The following is a 22593-nucleotide window of genomic DNA, read 5'->3' on the forward strand; positions in this document are numbered from 1 at the left end:
TGGACACTTGGATGGACTGAAAACTGGCTGAACAACCACGCCCATGAGGTTGGCACAAGGTCCAGTTGGAGGCTAGTCACTAGTGCTGTACCCCAGGGTTTGATATTTGGGCCAGTGCTGTTTATCATATTTAATCATGACCTGGACAGTGGGACAGTTTGCTCTTAGCAAGTTGTCAGATGATACAAAAGCTAGGAGGATTACCTGCTAGACCAGGTGGTTGTTCTGCTGTTCAGCGAGATCTCAGTGGTCTGGAGAGTTGGGCAGAGGGGGAACTCATGAAGTTTTACAACAGGAAACTCTGTAAATCTGGGGATGAATAATTCCATGCACCACTACACACTGGGGGCTGATTGACTGGAAAGCAGCTCTGCAGAATAGGATCTCTGTGTGGATGACAAAATGAACGAGTCAGCAATGTGCCCTCACAGCAAAGTTGACCAACAGCCTCCTGGGCTGCATTAGGTAGGGCACTGCCAGCAGGTCATGGCAGGTGATCCTTCCTCTCTGTTCATACTACTGAGACCACATCTGGAGAGCTGAGTTGAATTCTGGGCCTCACAGTACAATAGATAGAGATGGGTTTACTGGAGTGAGTCCAGTGAAGGGCCATGAAGATGATTAATGAGCTTTCATATGAGGAGAGGCTGAGAGAGTTGACCCTGTTCAGTCTGGAAAGAAGATGGCTCAGAGGAATCTCATCCATGTGTAAAAATACCTGATGTGACAGAATGACAAGGAGGAAGCACAGCTCTACTCAATGGTGCCCATAGCTCTACTCAATGGTGAGTGCAAAGGCAAGCCAAGATAGGCAATGGGCACAATCAGAAATGTATGAAATTTCCCCTGAACACAAGAAAACTGTTACTGGGAGGGTGGTCAAGCAGTAGAACAGGTTGCCCAGAGAGGTTGTGGAGTGTCTGTCTGTGAAAATATTAGTTGACTGCACAAGGCATCACCTGACACTGAGAGGACAGACATGTACTTTCAGGGATCCTTGTCAGAATGATGGTGGCACTAATTGTAGTTACAATTAAAACTTTATTTCTTAACAATATATTATGATTAGTCTAGCACAGAATTTATGATTAAAATGGCAGAGGATTTCTACAAGAAGAATCAATATAATAGCATAATATAGAATTTATAATACAGCTCAGGTCTCACTGTCCAGCAGCAGCTCTGGTCAAAGTTAATCATTTAAGTCTTGCAGCCCCTTGATTCTATAGACTGCTCTGGTTGCTGTGATGGTTCCCTGTTGTGTGACTGGGTCATTGCCACCACCTGTCTGTCTGGATGCGTGGGACCTTCAAGACCAGTAAGGAAGGAAGTAATTGGCCTGACTCTGAAAAACCACGAGACCACTAGGAAGGGGAAGAAGAAATCTGTTTGATTTGTCTACTTGGTTCACAGGACCTTCTGGTCCTGAGAATGAGGGAAAGGGAATGAATATGTGACCTGCTTGATCACAGAGAACTGGTGCTTGCCTCATAAAATGGCATTAGTTATGCTAAAGACATTAGTAGGGGTTGAGAGCAGGGGTACCAGTCACACACGGCACTGGGCAGCCTACTTTGACTGACCCTGCTTGAACAAGTGGGCTTGGTTTAGATGATCTCAAAGAGTCTTTCTCAATTTCAGTCTTTCTGTGATTCTGTGAAAACTTTTGCTGGTGTTGGCTGCAGAGAATGTGATCATTGAGGCATTTCCTCTTTGGTCTCTGGTATTCCTCAGTGGTGAGAGAGACTTGTCTTTAGGACCACTGTTTTCTATTTTACTTCTTTCTTAAACTAATCTGTTTCTCTCTTCTGCTTTTCTTTCTGTATGTGACATTTTATTTTTTGTAGTTCTTTGTTCTTTTATAGGTTTCCTTCCCTTTCCCATTTTGTTGCTGAAATGTTTGTCAATGGAAGAGTTAAGTTTGATGCATAACTGTACAACTAGGTGGGGATAGAAACACTTTTACTTCACTAAGCGTAATAAATAACTAGATTTCATGCCTTTTGTCTTGGAATAATTGCAGAGTTGAGAAAACATCTCTGAATCAAGTTACACTAGTGCTGAAAACATTTCTCTATAATTTGAAAAACTCAGAATGTTTTTTTTTTTAGAGTTTGGATATTTTACAGTATCTAGATACTAAATGTTGGAAAGGGATATATACTTAGACTTGCTGAGAAGCCATATCTTAGAATTAATAATGAGAGTTATACCTTGTATATGTTTGCTTTTAAATTTTGAAAACAAGTTGTCTTACTTGTAGCAAGAAAACTCAGGTTTTATATAAAACTGTGTTTTTCTTCTGTCATTGGTTATAAATAAAAAATACCAAGAAAAGAAGGATTTAGATTTTGTTTAATGTTTTGGATTGTCTGAACCACCTGTAATACACATTGTCTGAAGTTCTAATAGCCTTTTGAAGATGTTGGATGTTTTGTGATGCTTTTGTGTTTATGAATTAACCGTGCCATTTCATCGTCAAGCTTTCAACATTTTGTCTCCTGCATTACAGGAAACTGGGTTGCAGTACAAGAAATTCATGGCCTATCCTTGGATCCTGACAGTTACTTGGCCGGTGGACATGGTAGGACTGTTGTGGTTCTCTGCGGCTGAAGTACAGCGTTTTCTGTGGCTGTATATCCTGTTTCTGGTGTAGGCAGACACATCAGAAATAGTCATCTTAAAGTGTATGGAGATAATCGTGCACCTCTAGAGGTGCCTCATCAGGTCTGTTTTAGACCTCTGGTTTGGATGAACACACACTTCTGAAGTGTCTGTTTCTCACTACTGATGTCAAAGAGATGGGACATCAGCATTTTGAACAGATTGACCTGTATCAAGTTGCAACGGTGCTCAAGAATGTTCCCCATCCCCTCCAGCAAGCTCTACACACACGTGTGTATGCATGCATATGTGCACACATGCGTATGCACACAGAGGTTTTGGCAGACAGATTTGTTCAAATAAATGTTTAAATGGAAGAATATTTTGAGAGCAGAATCAGCTTTTCTGCAATGCCCCTTCCCATACAACAGTTGCAGCATTGTGGGGAATTTATCTTATTTCCTTGTTGGCACTTTGTTTTGATTTTCCTCTGTTTACATAGACTCTGTATGAAAGAAGGAAACATTTCCAGGTTGAGTCAGAGTAGGAGCTCACATCACTCACTTGGGTGATTTCAATAGTTTCTGGAAGAACCTGTGTAAAGTGCCTAATCTGACTTGATTTCTGGAAGCAGAGCTGCTTCTCTACTGGTTATGGAAGGAATCTAAGGGAATCCCAAGTTAGGTGCCTAACTTTAGGTGGTGTGCCCGTTGTGTCGTCTGTATGTTTACAATATGCATGTTACCATTAAACAGTATCCCAGTGCAATAAACAAGGATAGTAGTAATGCTCTTGAAAAGTGAGATTTTGTATATTTGTGCTGCTTTTCAGATTGAGGAGAAAGTTATGGTGGTAAAGTAGGTATTTCCTGAGGTTGTAGATTGTCTTTCTACTGTCTGTGTCAGGATCAAGGAACATTAAATGGAGTTTGATGAGAACTTCCCTTTCTGTCTTGGCACTTGCTGCTGCTGGTAGGCTCTGAACTGACTCTTATAACCTGAACAGGAACACATCCCAAATTCCAGATTTCCAGTGTATTTTAGGTTGTGGCCAACCCTGTGATCAGTCTGGGTTTGCATTTATTTTTCAAGAAAACCGTGGCCCCTGTGCTTTGGAAACAAAGTTACAAGAGAAGAGCATAAAGTGTACTTTTTAACTACACAAAATTATGCTGGATGTGAAGCTGTAAGTTAGAATATGTCTGAGAAGGTGTTTGACTACCTAGTGAAGGACCAGCTGAGCAGTGGCCTGCCTTCAGGATGAAGTTTTCCATAGTGAGTAAAATTTTGGGGTTCCTTGGCTCCACTCACACCTGGAAACTCTCAGGATGCAAATTCATATTCTGAACCATTCCTGGGATCTGTGATGTGTAAATGAAATAAATATTCACATTGTCTGAGGTTGCCATTTACAGTATTCCTAATGTGCCTTTCACACAAGGTGCACCATTTTGTGTGAGAAGTCATTTGAACTTCCCTCTGTCTTCTTTCCTCCTGGCAGTATGAACTGTACTGTGAACACTTACGGTTTTACTGTAACTTGCTTTTTGTGTAATGTCAAAGGTGTTGCCTACTGTTTTTGTGGAGGTTTTTGGAGACCCTGGTGTGGACGGTATAGGTGAATGACACCTATGTCAGTAAGCTTTAGCCTGATAAACTCCTTAAGCTGGCAGTGCTACTGAGGAAAACAATCCCATCCTGTTCACACTGCAGTTGTTTGTCTCCACTTACTTAATTTTCTGCCTGGATTTTACCATGCTTTTGCAGGAAGAGGAAAGACAGGGAAGTGGGGAAGCACTACTACCTGTGAGGAAGTAGAGGGGGCCATGAGTGCTCATGGTTTATGCCACCGAAAGTTATTTATGATGCTCTGGCTTCACATGCCCTCTCCTCCTGTCTGTTCACAGCTACCTCACATACATTGTTTTCAAATGTGAGCTGTCACGACAGGGTAGTTGTGATGAAACTATTTTGTCTCTGTGCTTGCTTGTAGCCTAGTTGCTTGTCCCTGATTTGGAGTAATAACCATGAAAAAACTTTTGGGAGCATGAAGTGAAACTCAGCAAAACTCATTCAGTCGGAGAGATGCGAATGCACAAACAAAGATAATTAGTGTGTTTTCTCTTGACTTTTCTTTCTTGTACAGGACAATGAAGACTACCCACTGATCAGAACAGGACCCTATTGGAAGAAGTTCAAGGCCAATTTCTGTGAATTTATTGCAGTGCTTGTCCAGCAGTGCCAGTGCAGCATCCTGTATGATAACTACTTGATGGACACTGTCATCTCGCTGCTTACGGGCTTAGCGGACTCCATGGTCAGAGCATTTAGACACACAAGCACTTTGGCAGGTAAAATAACTCGCAGAGTTGCTGGAGATTATCTTTAGAGTAGGTAGAGTTTTGTTGTCTTGTGTACAAACAAAACTGCTCTAAATTGAAAAGCTCTGTTTACTGGAGCAGTTGTTCTCTTATGCATTGAGAGTGCCTTCCTCCTAATATATGTTATACAGTTGTCTAGAATATGAATTGTTTGTTCCTGTGTATATCTGAATGGAATTTGGATGCTTTAGATATGATAGATTTAGCTCAATTTTTTTCTTTATAAAGAAATTTTCTTTAGCGTCTGACATGACCAACTTTAGAATTATGCTATTCTGAATCTTTTTTTTTTCAGTAACTGTTTTTTCGTAGTTTTCTACTTTATTTTCCTCCCTCCACTGATTAACGTGATGAGGTTGCATTAAACGCTTCACCTAAAAAAGCTTCATTTTGAGAACTGCTATTTTTGTGGTCTCTGTGCTAAAAAGAACATTGCTAGTTACACATTTTTGTCTCATGAAGCATGATGATACTAAAGCTGCAACTTTTTTTTCCCCCTAAAGCTAGTAAATACCCTCTTCGCCATGCAAAGAGCACTTAAAGTATAATTTAGTATGCTGTTTGCTTTGAAGACTCAAAAAACCCACTTGAAATCTATACAAACTATCTAGTGATCCTTAGGGGAATATGAATTTTTGTCAATTCCATTAAAATTAAGATTCCCAGCCTTTTCTGAGCCAGCTTCCTTGCTTTTTCTATTTTTTTAGTTACTGAAGATCAGCTGTTCCACAATTCTAGATTCTTTTGCAGAAAAGTCAGAATTACATAAACTAAGAAGAGTTACCCAGTAAATTACTTCTCTGACTAGAACTCTGACCAAAAGTTGTAAATCACCAGAAATAGAACTTAGTTTTCCTTTTTTTGAAAATTGTCTGCCTTTATAAACACTGTATTTTAAAATAAATTACTATAATCCAGTAATGTTCATATTTTGGATATAAAATGGATTTGGGTAACCTTATCCTTTTTGTGGTAAAGTGGTGAATATATTTATGCTACATATCTCTGAGCTAAGCTAAATGTGTTGGGGGGGTTGTTTCTTTTTTAGCAATGAAACTTTTGACGGCAGTTGTAAGCGTCCATCTGAACCTTGATGTCAACAAGCACAATGCTCAAAGATTATATGAGGTGGAGAAGCAGAGGATAAGTGGCAAGAGGACCAGTTACAGACTTGACCAGCTAGAGAGAAAAAAGAAAGAGGTTAGGAAGGTGTCTTGTATGGGAGATGTGTGAAAATGTAAAAAGAGGGATTTCTGACTGCTTGCTTTTGGGTCACTGCAGCTTTTTGAGGTTTATATGTTTATCTAATGCATTGTGCAGAGCAGGTGTGACTGGCTGGATTAAGTGTTACAAAAATGACTAACGTAATAACTGCGTTATGTACTGTTAACCTCTGATGTCTGTCCTAGTAACTGCTTTAAATTGGTATTGTTAGCCCTTGGTCTCTGCACAAATGTGGGTTTGCGCACAGATTTAATTGCCTCAATAGCTCTGGTGTTGTGGGAGTGCAGTTTTGTATATGTTTGTACAAATTACAAGCCAAAATGTTAGCAAAGAATGAAAAAGGACACAGGATAACTGACATCTCTGTGTAAGTAATGCAATATAAAAACAGACTTAACTTAGGTATGTCCTGTATCACTTTTGCTGTTCAGTTTCTGTCATTTCTTCCCTGCTCAAACAAACAGCTCCTTTTCAACTCCCAGAGGCAGAACTGTAACTTTAAAAAATAACTCTGACTTGAAGAAGGAGGTGACTTGATATATGAAGATCAAGCACAGTTCCTTGTCTCCTGACCTTAGAATCACTAATCTCTTTTCTACGCTTTGGATGTCCATGGACTTCTCTGTTACAGAAACAACCCCTTTTTTGTGGGAAGGAGTGTTTGGGTTAGGTAGGGTGTTTTAGTATCATCATAAATCTGATCTTATGGGAAAGACAGAGGAAGTGGGTGTGTTGGGGGGAAACTGAAACTTGTCACCCTTTCTGATGCTGTTGATGAGAGAATGTTTTTATTAAGTGACTTGGTTTCTTAGAAGTTCATATCTAGATTTTCAGGGCTCAGTTAAAATACATGCTCATTGTGCAATTGATGTATTTTGAAAATGCCTTCCTTCCATCTCTGTTCAAATACATAAAACCAGAATTTGGACCTATATGTGAAGATCATTTGCATATTGATAGATCAGGACTCACTGTATCAAACAAGTTCCTTGTTATCCAGGTTAACAGTTGGTATCCAATAAACCTTTCCTCAGGACATAGCTAACAAATAGACCAATTGCTGGTGTAGATACAGACCACTCATTTTATGTTGATACCATGTGTAAACACCAGCCGTTTTCATCACAGTAGTATTCCAAGTGCCCTGCTGCAAATTTTTCATGTGTAGTGAATTGTGGGACCAATATTAACATTCAGTTCTCTTTATATTTCAGTATGAGCACAAGCTTCTAGAGATACAGAACATGATGAATGCTATTTTCAAAGGGACATTTCTAAACCGTTACCGGTAAGAGTAAAAATAAAGCTGTGATGTGTATCTTCATTCCCAAGAAACTCTTGCTCAGATTATACAGATAGGAGAATCAAGTTAAACATCCTAGAGGCACTGATGGTGTCAAGGAAAGTGTAGCAGTTAAATTAATTTAAAGAATTTGGGCTTATGAAAAGACCTCTTGAGTATGCTTCTTCAGTTCTTCCTGCTGGCTATAGAGCAGTGCATTTGTGATTGAGAAGATATCAGGAATTGCAAAATAATTATTGCATGAAACTTTGTGGCTAAAAGTGGTCTAAGTATTGATTGAAGACTAACTTATTAATATGAAAATACTTGTAATATTTTGAATAATACATGCTTTTACAATTCCAGAATATAAAAATATTGCAAATAATATAATTGATTTTTATATTGATTTTTAATGTATTAATATTATGATTTTATAATTTCACAGTGATGTGATCCCTGAGATCCGAGCAACTTGCATTGAAGAAATTGGCAGCTGGATTAAAACATACCCAGATGCTTTTTTAAATGATAGCTATTTAAAATATGTTGGATGGATGCTGTATGATAAGGTAAAGTTTTAAAGTTTTTCTTACTGGGGGTAGTACAGGGGATTTTTAAAAAAATTTTTTTGAAGAATCCTAACATTTAAATTCTTGAGCGTAGATATTTAAAACTGTAGTGGTACAAAAAAGAAATTACTTTCTTCCCCATTTCAAGTTTTATTTTCAAAGCCATTGTAACACTAAATAACAGAGAACATTTTTTCCAGTTCTCTGTGTATCCCTGTGTGTGCAATTATTTTTATGTGTTACTGAATAGGGAATTATTTCTGATTGTAAATTGGCCTATATCTGTTGAGCACAGGTAGTGTTAAATGTTGATTGAAATTCTGCTTTTATGCTTGATGGACATTTAAAATTTTGTTTAAATTTATAAAAATGAACAAATAGATATTGTCTATAGTAAATAGTCTTCAGTATTGCATTTCTCATTTGGAATTAGATGGATATAGAAAATATTTACAGAAAGTCCAACCATTTCCCAAAGAGTTTTCTCCTTTTCCTTATGGTATATTTGTTTTTCCTTTTTGAGTAGAGGCACATTTAACCCCCCCCCAAAACCTACCAAAACAAACAAGCCAAAAACCCAAAAGAAGTCAGTAACTCCAAAATGCCAAGCAATAGGACAAGAAACGATGGACAGAAACTGATCCACAGGAAGTTCCACCTGAACACGAGGAACAGTTTCTTTACTGTGTATGTGACTGCGCACTGTGTCCGGTTCTGGGCCCCTCAGTTCAGAAAAGATATTGAGGTGCTGGAGCAGATCCCAGAGAAGAGCAACAAGGCTGGTGAAGGGACTCGAGCACAAGTCCTGTGAGGAGAGGCTGAGGGAGCTGGGGTTGTTTAGCCTGGAGAAGAGAAGGCTCAGGGGAGACCTCATCACTCTCTACAACTCCCTGAAAGGAGATTTTAGCCAGGTGGGGGTTGGTCTCTTCTCCCAGGCAGCTATCAGGAAGACAAGAGGGCATGGTCTTAAGCTCTGCCATGGGAGGTTTAGGTTAGATATTAGGAAGAAATTCTTCACAGAGAGAGTAATCAGGCATTGGAATGGGCTGCCCAGGGAGGTGGTGGATTCACCGTCCCTGCAGGTTTTTAAGATGAGACTGGATGTGGCACTTAGTGCCATGGGCTACTAACCACGGCAGTGTTGGATCAAGGGTTGGACTTGATGTTCTCAGAGGTCTTTTCCAACCTGGTTGATTCTATGATTCTGTGACTGGAACAGGTCGCCCAGAGAGGTTGTGGAGTCTCCGTCACTGGAGATATGCAAGAACCGTCTGGATGCAATCCTGTGCAATGTGGTCCAGGATGACCCTGCGTGAGCAGGAGATTGGACCAGATGAGGTCCCTTCCAACCTGACCCATTCTGTGATTCTGTGAAAATATGCTGTTTCTCATGCTTCTAAAATGATGAGAGATTTTAGGAGGATAGGAATGTTTATCAACAATGGCTAATTACAGAAATTGGCACACTGTGTTTCTGCAGGCCACCCTTGAAGGTGTATATAGTTCCTGTGTACATCCTGAAACATCCTGGTATTTGTGCCAGCTTTGGGCAATGTTTGTGTTCTGTGAGTGAAGTTGTAGTTTGCCGCCAAGGCCAGGAGGGGTCGCACGAGGCCTCTTGCTTCCCTGCGTCGTGCTGTTCCTCTAAAGGCAGCATTTGGGTTTTTAGGACAACAAATCTATCAAGGACTGTTGGGTTTTTCCTGCATAAATTTTATCTGATCAGAATATCTTTTTAGTGTATGTTCAGTTTGGAGAATTCTCAAAATAAAGTCATTTTTGAAGATGACGTGTCTTCATTCGCAGAACTGTACAGTGAAAATTAACAGCTGTTGTCTCTGATTAATGCACGTAGTTCATCCAGTGCCATTTACTGGGAACTGGAAATGCTTTTTTTTTTTTCTAAAGCTTTTTATCTGAAAGCAAAGCAGATGCAATAAGAGTGAGATAAAGTGGGGAGTCTTCCATATATTACGTTTGCTTGAGACTTGGTAGTGTGACACTACTGGTGGCTGCAGTCCTGGCAGTGCTTTGTGATTTGCAGCCACTGTCAAATTGCCTGATTTCAAAAGCAGAGCAGGGCATTTTTGGCATCAACAGGGGCAGCAGTGCTTTTATATACATATGTATGTAATTTCCCACTACTTCTCCTTAATAAGCATTTCTATCCCATCTTGCTGGGGATGGGCAGCAAGAAACTGCTAATTCCCAGAGCCAATTTTCTTTCAGTATATATCACAGAGAAGTTTGCCAAATAATTTAGGTCCCAGAGTGGAACAACCACGGAAGTATTCTAAGGATGGGGGAAAACCTGGCCAGGATCATCTACAGTGCTGTAAACAGAGATTAAGTTCAGTTATTTGTGAGGCTTTAAAGGGGAGAGAGGAGGGGGAACTAAGTATAAAATTAACATTTTTGTCTCCAGAGTCTTTTATTTGAAGATGATCAATGTTTCTTCCCCATGAGATACCATTTTGCCATTATAATTTGATATTAAACATTATATTTTTACGTGAAAGGTTATTTTCTAGATGCAAGAAGATTCTTCAAAATCAGGTATAAGATGCTCCAAATTGTATGTGAAGAGCTCTCTTTGCCCCGATAAGAGTTGTGGAACAGCATTATAAAGATATGCTTTCAAGTAGTTTATATTCATCTACCAGAAATAATTTAACTTTTTATTTTTGAAGACCAAGGAACAGCTGATAATAAATCTGATAGTTGTTTGCAGTTGGACATTATATATAAGCCCAGTCACCTGCATTTGTGAAACCTAGGCCCTTGCCTTGTACTCAAAGGCTCTACTGTTCTTCCAAGGGAATATGTAGCGCCTAAATCAGCATCCAGATCCAATTAAACCCATGCTGATTTGAGCAACAGGTGTTGAAGGGAAGTCCTGTGTAAAAAGTTCTGAGTTAAAGATAGAAAAATCAAGACAATGAAGAATAAGGATGGGAAAAGTGGAAGCAATCAGGAAGGCAGAGAGAATGGAGATTAACACTTGGGATCTCCTACCATGTTAGACTAGCTTTATCTGGAACTTCAGGGCAAGTTGTTGAGGTTTTCTCATTAGACTGTGAAAAACACTCAAAGAAATCCCATGGAAACAGGAACTTTCTGCTGAAACGAACTTCTGTGTCTTGACTGTGGGATCCTCCTGGCAAATTTCAGGAAATTAGGAGCGTTTTTAGTTTTGCCTTCTGTCCAACGTGGCTGTAGAAACTGATCCCATGGTTCTGGCTATTTCTGAAACACTTATTTCTTCAAATGGTTTTCTGCTTGTATCTTTGTGCATATGTGTGGATTTTTTTGTGGGGAGGGCAGTTTTTTAAATTGTTTTATTCAAAGGACAGGTGGATTGTCTCTGCTATTGAGGGATAATTTAGAAATGGATCTCCCCAGTTTATAACCTGGGGGGTGTTGAGGAGTAAAAAATGACTCAATGACTCTCTCAAACCATCCAACTCCCAGCCTGTATTTGTAAGGTTTATTGAGTGGCCTCATCTCTGTGATAGTGATGGGGCTGAAATCTCATACCTGAATGTGTCTAAGCAGTACTGGAGCCCATGCAGAGCTCTCTGAGATCAGAGCTGCCCACCACTTTGCTGCTGTTTTCTGCCAGTCTGTTTGCGGGTCAGAGTCGAAATATGCTATGGTACAACTGAGGGACAGTGTGTGTGTTCAGAATATCCTGAAAATGTGCTTACATAATTCCCCTTCACTCTGTCACGTCTTTGAAAGACTGAACAGGCAGGTATTTTGGCAAGGTTAAAATGGTAGGTCTGGCAAGGAGATAAGGTGGCTGGGTGTTTGTGTTTGCTAATATTAGTGTTGAAAGGAGCTGAAGGTGAGTAGCGAAATAGTTAATTCAAAATTGATCATTCAAAATTGCTTCACATCCTTCTAAAACTGCGAGGAATGTTGAATCTGGAAAAAGGGGAAGTGATTGAGAAGGAGAAAATGTAGATGAAAAACGTAGGAAAATAGCAGAGGTAGTCAGAGTAGAAGTAGTTATGTGTTTCTAGTTACTAGAGTTAATTTTCTCAACACTTTAAAGAAACATACACATAAAGGGTTATGACTGAGAGCTTTTAGGTGGGAACAGGTATCTTGGAAGGGAGATGGTATACTTTAATGTATTAAACTTTATATCTGCAGATCCACACTTGAATGCCACCTGACTGACAAATGACATTACTCGCTGCATGCCAAGGGCTATATGACCATTCAGCAAGCCATTGCAGACTTCTTTCCTTTTCTCCAAGCACGAATTCAGTCCCTATTCACAAGCAAAGCCTTGTGGAAAAGAACCAAGTGCAGCTGAAGCCAAGATTGCAGTACATTGGCTGAGCTGAGTTCGTGCCAGTGTGCAGGGATGGGTACCAACTTGGGACTGTTTGTGAGTGAATTCTGTGCTGCGGAGCCCCTGTGGCTGTAGGAAGCAGCAGGTGTGGGCAACGGTCTCTTCCTCAGAGACTTTAAAGTTTAAGTAAAATATAGAATAAGTACTACTGGTGTATTATGGGCAGATTAAAGAACAGTGTACATTGTTACCTGTTGATCTTTCAGGTTATATTTCTAGCAAAAAGCAAAACTTATAGGCAAACCCTTCTACTGGGTATCATCCTTGGCTTTCCATCTAAGCAGGTGAACAGGAACTTGTAGCAGTGGATAGCCTATGTGTAGGTGGTCTCCTTTCTTGGATTTCCTTGATTATTCTTACTGCTATTGTTAGTAAGAGGAATTAACAAAGAAATATAAAGAGACTGATTCAAAGGCTGCAGTTCATTTAAGTGTCTCTGCTGATATCCTTAGCATTATAATTTTACAGAACATGGTCATTTTTCTGTGTTGGATCTTAAAAATTACTTTCCTAATGCTATTTAAAACTTTGTCATTTGAAAGATGTAGTAATATGCATGAGATAATTTAAAAGCTGGATAAGGAAAAGACTTCTTTTTGAGGTGTCCATGAAGCAGCAGTACTAGTAATATGAAATAACACCTCGCATGGATAAATATGTTTAGCCTAAATTAACTAATTAGGCCAAATTCAAAGCAACCCTTTTCTTAGAATGCTTAAAATACAGTGTTCTAGTGTAAAACAGAAATAGGGAGAAGGCATAACACAACTCTGTAAGAACCCACATTAACAAGTCAGTGCGTTTCTAGAGTGTGCCTCTTCCTCTGGGAATCCAGAGTAATCCAGAATTTCTTGGAGTCCTTGTCTGTGTCCAACAGTTGAAAGAAAGCAAGCAAAGTCTGATGTATGGGAGAGTGCTGGTTGTATTAAGTAGGTCATCCATACTCTTGTCTTTGTATCTTTAACAGATGAATAGCACAATCCCTGTATCTTTTGCATTCTGTTGCTTTTATTAACTGCAAGGTCTGTGAGAGTTTCTTTGACTCTTAGGGAGCCGAACACAAACTTTGATGTTACCTTTAAGTTTGGCTCACTGCAGGCTTCCTCTGTGTATGTGAGAGAGAGACAAGTGTGTATATGCACAAACAAGATGGTACTGATATCACTAATAAAGAAGATGAGGCAGCATTTGGATAGCCTGCTGTAGGCACCACAAAGAACTCTTATTTACATAATATAAATGCCAGTAGTGAATAACAAAGATACGTTTTCCACTCTTAGCCTATTTGTCTTTGTCTTGTAGCAAGCTGAAGTGCGGTTGAAGTGTCTTCTGGGACTGCAGGGAATTTATAGCAGAAAAGAACTTGTTTCCAGGATGGATCTCTTTACTAGCAGATTCAAGGTAAATTACTGTTTGCTGTTTTTTTTAAGTCTAGGTCAGATGTATACACAAGGTCAAATGTTTTGATCAGAGCTGATCTCCCCAGTGTCTTGACTGACAGGAACTGCAGAAACAGCCTGGTTGACTGAGTGGATGAAGGGGTTTTGCAGGGATGTTTCCCTCTGTTTCTGTGGAATATTCCTTTTCACTTTAGTTCATGCACAAAATGGTGTTAGCATGCACTGTGGGTAGTTACCTCCACCATTCGTCCAGAATGGCCCAAATTTTTTACGGGATCTTTGGCAGATGACAAAAAATTTCATGTGCTGAAGGTCCCTTTTTTTGCTACCCCGGATTATGGGTTAACCTTGTAGATACTGGACTGGCTGTCCATGTATCACACTGATGTGGGAATGGCTCTCTCTTGATCTACCATATCAGTATGAGTCTTGAAGCAGGATCCCTTATCTCCTTTCTGATCAAGTCAGGTGATACACAGTAAGTTTGAGAGTGTTTTGTGGCTGCACTGTACACTGTACACTGCCTTTATCATATTTCAACATCCTGACTCGTTTAAGAAGTAAGACCTTTACTTTTTTTAATCCTGACTTGGATTAAATTGATAATGATTTTGTCAGCTACTTTTATCCCAGTGAGGTTGGGCCTTTTCAGTATTTGAATAAGAAAGCTGAAGATGTGATGATATTTCAGTCCTTCTGCATCAGTACATAATCAATGCCTGCATGTGGTGCTAATTTGTGTTCTTTTTGCAAAGGTGCAGGGCTTATCTGTATATCAAAGCAGTTGCTAGTAGTGAAAAATACCTATAACACATCCTCGAAGAACAAGAAATAGATTAATATTGCTATCTTAAGAATAAATTATTCAGACTGAAGCTTGTCTATCTAAGATCGACCCCTGATTTAAATGATTATGTGGTAGTCCCTTATCTTTCTGTCTGCTGCAAGCTGTGTAACCACAGGATTGGTATTCAATAAAGATTGATGAAATAGCTCCAGTCTGTCTGTACTGCAAGCTCCCTCTGTGTGGAGGATGCAATGTAAATGGATCATTGCAAACTCCATCCCCCAATCAAAAAAACTCCACCTAAACACAACTCCTTCCCCTCTAAGTGAAAGAAACCCAAACAGCTACAGGCAACATACAAGTTTCAAAGTTTAAATCATGCTTTCTGAGTGATGGGGAATGCAGTCATATAACCATCAATCCATTTCCTGCAAGAGGGAGTTTCACATGTTCTTTCTGTTACCCTTGAGTGTTCAAACTCAGGATTTGTGCATTTAACACACCTTGAAACTGAATTGTGAGAATAAGGAATGTGCAAAGTAAAATGAATCTAGAGATTTATGTTAAATGAGAAAGCTGTTAGTCCCCAGTCAAGCAAGTCTAAAGGTTTAATATATCTTAAAGATATAGGCCACACTGAGGTGTGCAAGTTCTTGGTTATGCGAGACAGGAAAATTTCCAGTTTTCTGAGATGTTTGCATGTGTACCAAGTTACAATAGTAATACAATACAACACTGTGCATTTTGGAGGTCAGGAATATTGCTGCTATTCTGGGAGGTGCCTTTATGACTTAAGTCCTAATTACCTTTCCAGCAAGGCACTGGCTTCTGTAATGTGTAGGTACAGGCACTTCACTGTTGATGGGGAAACTGATTATATAATGATTGTAATTTGAAGCTTACCTTCATTTAACATGCTGAAGTGCCAATAGTAACATCTTAGAAACAAGTTGTCAGTCACTTTTAATTTGTCGACTGTAGCTGATTTCTTGTGAATGCATACATTACATCTATAAAAAATATCATATTACTGCATGATTAATTCAGTTAAAAAATTAACATGCTGTTAATTTTCAGGGGCTGGGGAACTACTTGGTAGTAATCAAGTTGCCTTATGTCTCTTAGGAAATTGCTGCCGAAATAAAAATAAATCTCTGCTGTACTAGCGTAGATGATCTAGCTGTAGCAAAAATACGTGTTTATTGAGAACAAACCATGTTACATCTTTTTATTGTCATTTTACATCCATTAGGATCGAATTGTGTCCATGCCTCTGGACAAGGACCATGAAGTAGCAGTTCAAGCCATGAAACTCTTGATGCTTATGTCACAGTAAATAATTTCTTTTTTAATTTACTGTATTGTTTTAATGGCAACAAGATGTAGATACAATCCTGATGAGTCTTCCTGTAATCAGTTACCTGTTGGGAAACAGTTGCTCCTGGCAGGATATGAGTTAAAGATAAGCTGCCCAAGATGTGACATTTTCTTTCTGTGGGAAATACCATTGTTAAGAAAACCCCTGTGCTGAGATTCAATCTGAAAACTACATTTTTTTGTCTTTACACTTCGTCTTGAAAGGAAATGCCACATTTTCATTTTGGCTTTTCTCAAATAGAGCATTTGCTTCTCTTGGAGGAAGTTCCCCCTGAATATGGGGTCCCCACCCCATCTTCTGTCCTTGGCCAGAAGCTCGGAGAATTCTGCCAGCTTCCCTGTCTCTGCACCTAATGCAGGAGGCCTTGAGCTTTGAGGCTGTTGCTAGAATTTGGACTTTCAGATTCTTGACTCCATGGCAGAGAATCTGGGAGCCATTGAGCCCACAGCAGGCTGACCAGCAAGAAATGATCAAGTGTATGATATTTTGGTTTTACTGAAGTTAAAAACTAACAGAAAAGTTGTTTTCTTGGGAAATCTACTTCCCAGCCATAGATTTGGTAGGGTAATGGCAAGATGGAAGTGTGGGGAAAAATTAGACTTACTTTTACAGAAGTATAAGAATCTTATTATATATCCTTGAGCAGGATGTTTATTTTAGACATGGCTTTATTTGCAAAATATGTGGAGAATAAATTCTCTGTCCCTCTTTTTCAAAGCAAAATGTGAATAAAACCCTCACTCCCATTTCATTGGTAATACAGTTGAGATGTTGCAAGTCAGTGTCTTTTCTGTCTCTGAGTGTAAGTTGGATTCAGCTGATGCAGATGCTTAACTTCCATGTACAGCATGACACATTGTCCATTAGCCTTGTGGGATTTGCTTCTCCATTTAAGACAGAAGTATTAGTCGTTGATAGCTCAGCATGTAAACCTTAATGGACCGATTAATATGGTGTTGCAGGTATTTACATTAAATTTCAAGTACATTTGTATGTTGAAGTGCTGCTTTATAGTCTACTAGTTTGAGTGGCATTTCTCCAGTCCCCCTTCAACAGGCACATCAGAGCAGCATATGATGCTGTGAACACAATACGCTTTTCTGAAGGTAGGACCGTTGTTTGGGCCTCACTGGTAGTAGCTGTGGTTACATTGTTTCTGTGTTCACAATGTCCATTTTTACATCCCTTGGTTCCCTGTGGTGTGCTGTTGGAACAAAGCACAATGCTGTGTCCATGTGTAATGTGTCCCTGTGCTAGGAAGAGCAACTCACCATTGTTGGAAGTACAAAGATTCCAAACACCACTTAGGGCTGCTCTTGTTCTGTATCTGAAATAACAAGAGCTATATTGGCACTGCAGCTGTTTATCATCTTTGGCTTTATTATAAGAGATCATATTCTCATTAATACAAGCTGCAGCTATAAAAGTTTGATCAATGTTTCTTTTTCCCTGAAGCTCTTTTTTCCTAATTTTGCTTAAATATGGTTTTCAGTGTGAATAAATGCCTTCTAAAGTTTTCTGAATGACGTTTTTCCATCATAAAATGTAGTTTTCCTAAGTAAAATTAATACATTTTGAAATAGTTTTTAATTAGGCTGTATAGAGGCCTAGCAAATACATTCTTTTCTTTCTTTTTGCTCGTCTGTTGCATAGCCATCCTCCTGTCTTCCACTGTACCCCCCAGTTACTCTAAGCCCTGCTGATTTGGCTTAATTATTGGAGTGATGGAAGTGGGAACTGGGGGCTCAGTAAGCAAATTCAATGACAGCTCTTCTCTTTGATAAGACTAGTACTGACCAGTCTGTAAAACCTGTGTGAAGAGAATGCAGACAATATAGACAGTCAGATGTAGAGGCTTCTTTATAAGAGCCTGCATCAAGATGCTTTTCTAGCAGGGGAAAACTGATGCCTTAGTTCCTACAATAGTGGCAGAAAGGACTTGCTACTGGCACTGCAGAAGCAAAGACATTCAGAGCTATTGTGTTTCAAATAGGTGTGTCTCATAGCTCAAACCCAGTATCTGGATATTGAGCAGTAATGCTGCTTGATACATGCAGTAAAGCATGAAATGGGGTTCGGGACAGCAACTCCCCTGCCTTAGAAGGAACAATAGAATAATAAATGACAACTTGTATAAATGGCATGTCTACTAGTATGCATTGATGTAATTAAATTTTTTGCCATTTCTGTCATGCTGTATTGGCTTCTCTTGTGAATGACTCAGTTTTGTCATCTGCAAATTTGGCAACTGTATTCTAGTGGCCCAACTTGCATTTTCAATGAGATATGAGAGACCTTTCAGATCAAGTTTCTATTTTTAAAGCTACTGGCAAAAATCTCTACCTGATAAATTCCCTATATTCGATTTGGAATCATTAATAAAAATGATTGGAACCATTTAAAAAAAATATGATGTTAACTGGTCAGGTACTGACCTCTAGAACATGTCTCTAATCTTGGAATAAATATTTTGTTGTTTTATGATGAGAATCGGCAAGAAACAAGGCCAGAAATAGCTTTTTCCACTGGGTGCTTTTTCTTGGGGAAAATTTACTATTTACTATGTCAGTAGCTTGCTTTTACTGGCTTCCATAACTGTCTTTTTGGTGAGTATAGTAGCAAGACCTCATCACCAATTAACTGTTTTTATGATGTTTCACAATTGCAGCAGAGTTGTGCTCCATGTATGTTGGTAGCAGGTTTGAGCATCTCTTAACCATCACTTCATTCCAGTCCTGTGGAATATACTTTGACTACTCTGTGTACTACTGGCCCATAAAATTACTATGCTGGCCTTTATATTCTCTCTTGCTAGCTACAGAGGCAGTGGAAACACCGATCTTTTCAACTCACTTATATGTATTACATTATTAAAAAATATTCCCAGCGCTGATTCAAAACCCTCTTGCTATGCATAAACTTGGTGGTTTTTTTTCAAATCCATATTTGTATTTTCTTCTTGTCTATCTCTGTGAGCTGAGATTTTTTTTTTCTTCTTGTTTGTTGCATGTTGTTTCAATTGAATGCCATGTCTTTGGACTAGTAGATTTCTGGTTTTTTTTGGGCTAGAGGATTTCTGTATTTACAAAGCATGATGCAATCCCAAAACTGAAATGAGCATATGAGGTTTAGCATAATAGAAATTATTAATGGTACTGAATTATGCATAATTGTTAGCATTAATGTTGCAAAGAATCTGACAGGGAATAGAACTAGAAAGGAAATAAAGAGGGAGAAAATATGAGTGACAGTGAGAGACCATGGAATATTACTGAAAACATTGCCTTTTAGGAGGCAAATTAGATTAGTGTGTCTATTGCTAGACAATTCTGTTAATTTTTGTGTGCTTAATTACCTAAAAGAGTAGAGGGATTTTGGAAAAGAGCAGCAAAAGTAATTAGGTAGATGTATGGGGGAAGGTTACAAGTGGTACGGGTAGGAGCACAAATCTACAATTAGCTTGAATATGTAAATAGCACAGGGGAAAATGACTTTGTATTACATTAGTTAAATGTAACTAGAAATTAAACTGAGTTTTAAATGCGAAACACATTGGTCTGTCACAGCATAATCACAGTATATTGCAACAGGCTAATCCTATTGTAAAGTGATGGGAAAGGACTACTGTTATATTGTAGTAGCAACCATGTTATCACTTTGCTGATCACCAAAGTGTGTCCTGAAATACCTGCAATGACAGCAGGGGAGTGAGAATGAGATAACAGAACAAATCAGCCAATTTTTCTACTTAAAATTTTATTGCAGACATTAGAACAGCTTCAACATGTATTTTTTGGTTGATAGTGCTCAGTGCACAAATAGTGTTTTTACAATGTATTGTCAGATTTGGATATTTAACTTGACTTAATTTTAAATGCAAAATTAACTGATTCTTTTTTGATTGAGATGCTATACCTGGGATTGCCAGTGTCCCCATAATGTGTATCAGATCTTTCCCTGCACAGCCTTTAAAAACAAAGAGTAGGGTGGCAAAACTCTGAAAAGTGCATCAGGTGTGTTTTTATTTTACTGTTGTGATTTTAATGGTTATTCTTGATATAAGCAACAGTGCTGCCCAAGTCAGCAAACTCCAGCAGTCATGCCTCTTGCAAAATGAAACAAAAAGCAGCAGGTGCCATATGCAGAACAAAAGCAGGCTGTGATCTCCCTTTAGAGTATCCCAACTTCTTCTTTGTGACATGTTTGTGCTGAAGTGCAGAGAAAATGATATGTCATGACATTGGTATGTGGAAGGCCATGCCTGTTTATTTTTAGGCACCTAAACACTTGCAGGAACTTCTGGCTTAACCTTTATATGTTGCTTGGCCTTCTGAGGGCTGTAAATTTGCAGCAGTGTTATTACTGTATTTGAAGTATTCTTTGAACAGCTTATGTATGTAAGAAAGAAAGGCACCCATTTACTGTGGTAGCATTAGTGCGGGTGGTGGCAGATGTAGTCGAGTGCCGCTACTTCCAGAGACTAGTAAAATACTTAAGCACTCATTTGTATGGAAGTTATGAATATAAACCTCATTGTATCACAGAGAGTAGTGATTGAACAGTATGTGACAAGTAGTAGTACATACAGGTATTCCTTCCCATTCAAGAAACAAAAAGAGAAAAGGTACTCAAATGGTGTCGTGAGTGTCTGTCAGTCAGTGCTGCAAAGAAAATGGATTCTTCTCCCCACCTTTGCTTCTGTTCCATTAGGAGTTGCTTCCTTTGCAGCCAGAGCTATTGCATGTGACCTACGCGTGTCTTGAGGAAATAACACTACTGTAGATTAATGTAAATGGGACAAATTCCTAACCTCTCAGAAGACAAAGTCAAAACCAAGGAGGTTGGGATTTCAGAAGTCACAGAATGGCTGAAGTTAGAAGGGTCATCTGGTCCAAACTCCTACTCAAGCAGGGCCACCAGGAGCATATTGCTCATGGCTACATTCAGATGGCTTTTGAGTATCTCTGGCAGTGATGACTCCACAACCTCCCTGGGCAGCCTTTGCCAGTGCTCTGTCACCTTCACAATAAAAACATGTTTCCTGATGTTCAGAGGGAGCCTCCTGTGTTTCAGTTTGTACCTGTTGCTTCTGGTCCTGGGCACCACTGAGCAGAGCCTGGCTCCTCCATCTTCTTTACTCCCTCCATCAGATATTTACACATATTGATAAAATCCACCTGAGCCTTCTTTTCTGAAACCTAAACACTCAGGTCCCTCAGCCTTTCCTCATAGGAGAGATGCTCCAATCCCTTGATCATCTTTGTGGCCTTTCATTGGTCTCTCTTCAGTGTGTCTCTTTTACTGGGGAGCCCAGCACTGAACCTAGCACTCCAGGTGTGGCCTCACCAGTGCTGAGGGGTAAGGATCATGTCCCCAAACCTGCTGGTAACACTCTTAATGCAGGCTAGGATACCATTCACCTGCTTTTGATCAAGAGCACATTGGTGGCTGATGTTCAACTTGGTGTCCACCAGGACTGCCAGGTCCTTTCCTAAGGATAGAAAATTTCTGTGGAAAGGCAGTTACATTAGTACTGTAAAGGCAGAGTCCTCCATTTCTACCCAGAGATGGCAGGCACATTGCTGAACTCTTTGAGCTATCTGAACAATTTAGGCAAAGAATTCTTTTAAAATAGAGACATTCAAGTATTGCATTCACTGTTTCCATAAATGTGCTAAGAAGAGAAAACCGGAAATATAAAGAATATAAAAATTCAAATATAAAAAATGTGTACATTTGTCTGTCATGTTCATACAGGAAATTCCATTTAAGCATAGGGAAGAAGTTTTTCATTGTGGCAGTGGTCCAATATTGAATCAAGTTGCCAGAGATGTGGAGTCTCTGACTTCGTAGATATTCAAAACCTGATTGGATACAACCCTCATCAACTTGCTCTGGCTGATCCTCTTCTGAGCAGGGGGTTGGACTAGGTGATCTGTAGAGGTGCTGTCCATCCTCAGCTGTTCTGTGATTCTGTATTGGCTCAATCTAGATTGCAGTGTATTTGTATAGAAATTTCTTCTTTTCCAAGCTGTCCACAGTTTTTAAAAAAAAAAACATTGAGAGAAAATGACAAAGACATCCTCATGGAAATCAGTGCTTTAAAAGAATTAAATAATAGATTGACATTGAAAAGAACGAAAGAAACATTGTCAGACTGCTGGTTTATTTCTGTAAATTCCCCACAGCTTTTTAATATAAAGACTTGATATATAATGTATTTTTATTCCTGTAAGTGCTCTTTGTTGTCATTCTTTGTTTTACTCTCATTTGTTAAACTTGTAGAAGTTTAATACATTTGATCATTCATAGGTTCACAGGACACACCAATGCTTATTCATATACTCTAATGCACCATTTTACCTCTTTCAGTTTCTTACTGTTTAACATTAATAAACACATTTTTACTCATTTCCCCAGTTTTGTAGATGGTTGAATGAGTAGCATAAATATTTTCCTTTGTGATTTTATGAAATGTATGCTCAGAGCACTTTCTATATGTCCTGTTACTGCAAATATATGCTGAAGGGAATTTCATGTTCAAGGAGTCCACCAAAACCTGCCTGAAGTACGTAAGGGAGCTTTTCTTTTTGGTTGAGGGCA

At 39.1% G+C, this 22593-nt stretch overlaps 1 protein-coding gene across 3 annotated transcripts in view; it reads left to right on the forward strand.

The window, feature by feature from the left end:
- The window catches only part of LOC113946936 (cohesin subunit SA-2-like), a 57323-nt gene that overhangs the window by 10417 nt on the left and 24313 nt on the right, over window positions 1–22593 (forward strand). For all 3 annotated transcript variants that reach the window (XM_027643024.1, XM_027643008.1, XM_027643016.1), the window contains 7 exons: window positions 2513–2584; window positions 4750–4954; window positions 6033–6184; window positions 7423–7496; window positions 7939–8062; window positions 13728–13826; window positions 15865–15944. In XM_027643024.1, the coding sequence (XP_027498825.1) occupies window positions 2513–2584; window positions 4750–4954; window positions 6033–6184; window positions 7423–7496; window positions 7939–8062; window positions 13728–13826; window positions 15865–15944 (806 nt within the window). The remainder of the gene's footprint in view (window positions 1–2512; window positions 2585–4749; window positions 4955–6032; window positions 6185–7422; window positions 7497–7938; window positions 8063–13727; window positions 13827–15864; window positions 15945–22593) is intronic.

Source organism: Corapipo altera, unplaced genomic scaffold (assembly GCF_003945725.1).
Source record: "Corapipo altera isolate COAL_440 unplaced genomic scaffold, ASM394572v1 0, whole genome shotgun sequence".
Taxonomy (NCBI): domain Eukaryota; kingdom Metazoa; phylum Chordata; class Aves; order Passeriformes; family Pipridae; genus Corapipo; species Corapipo altera.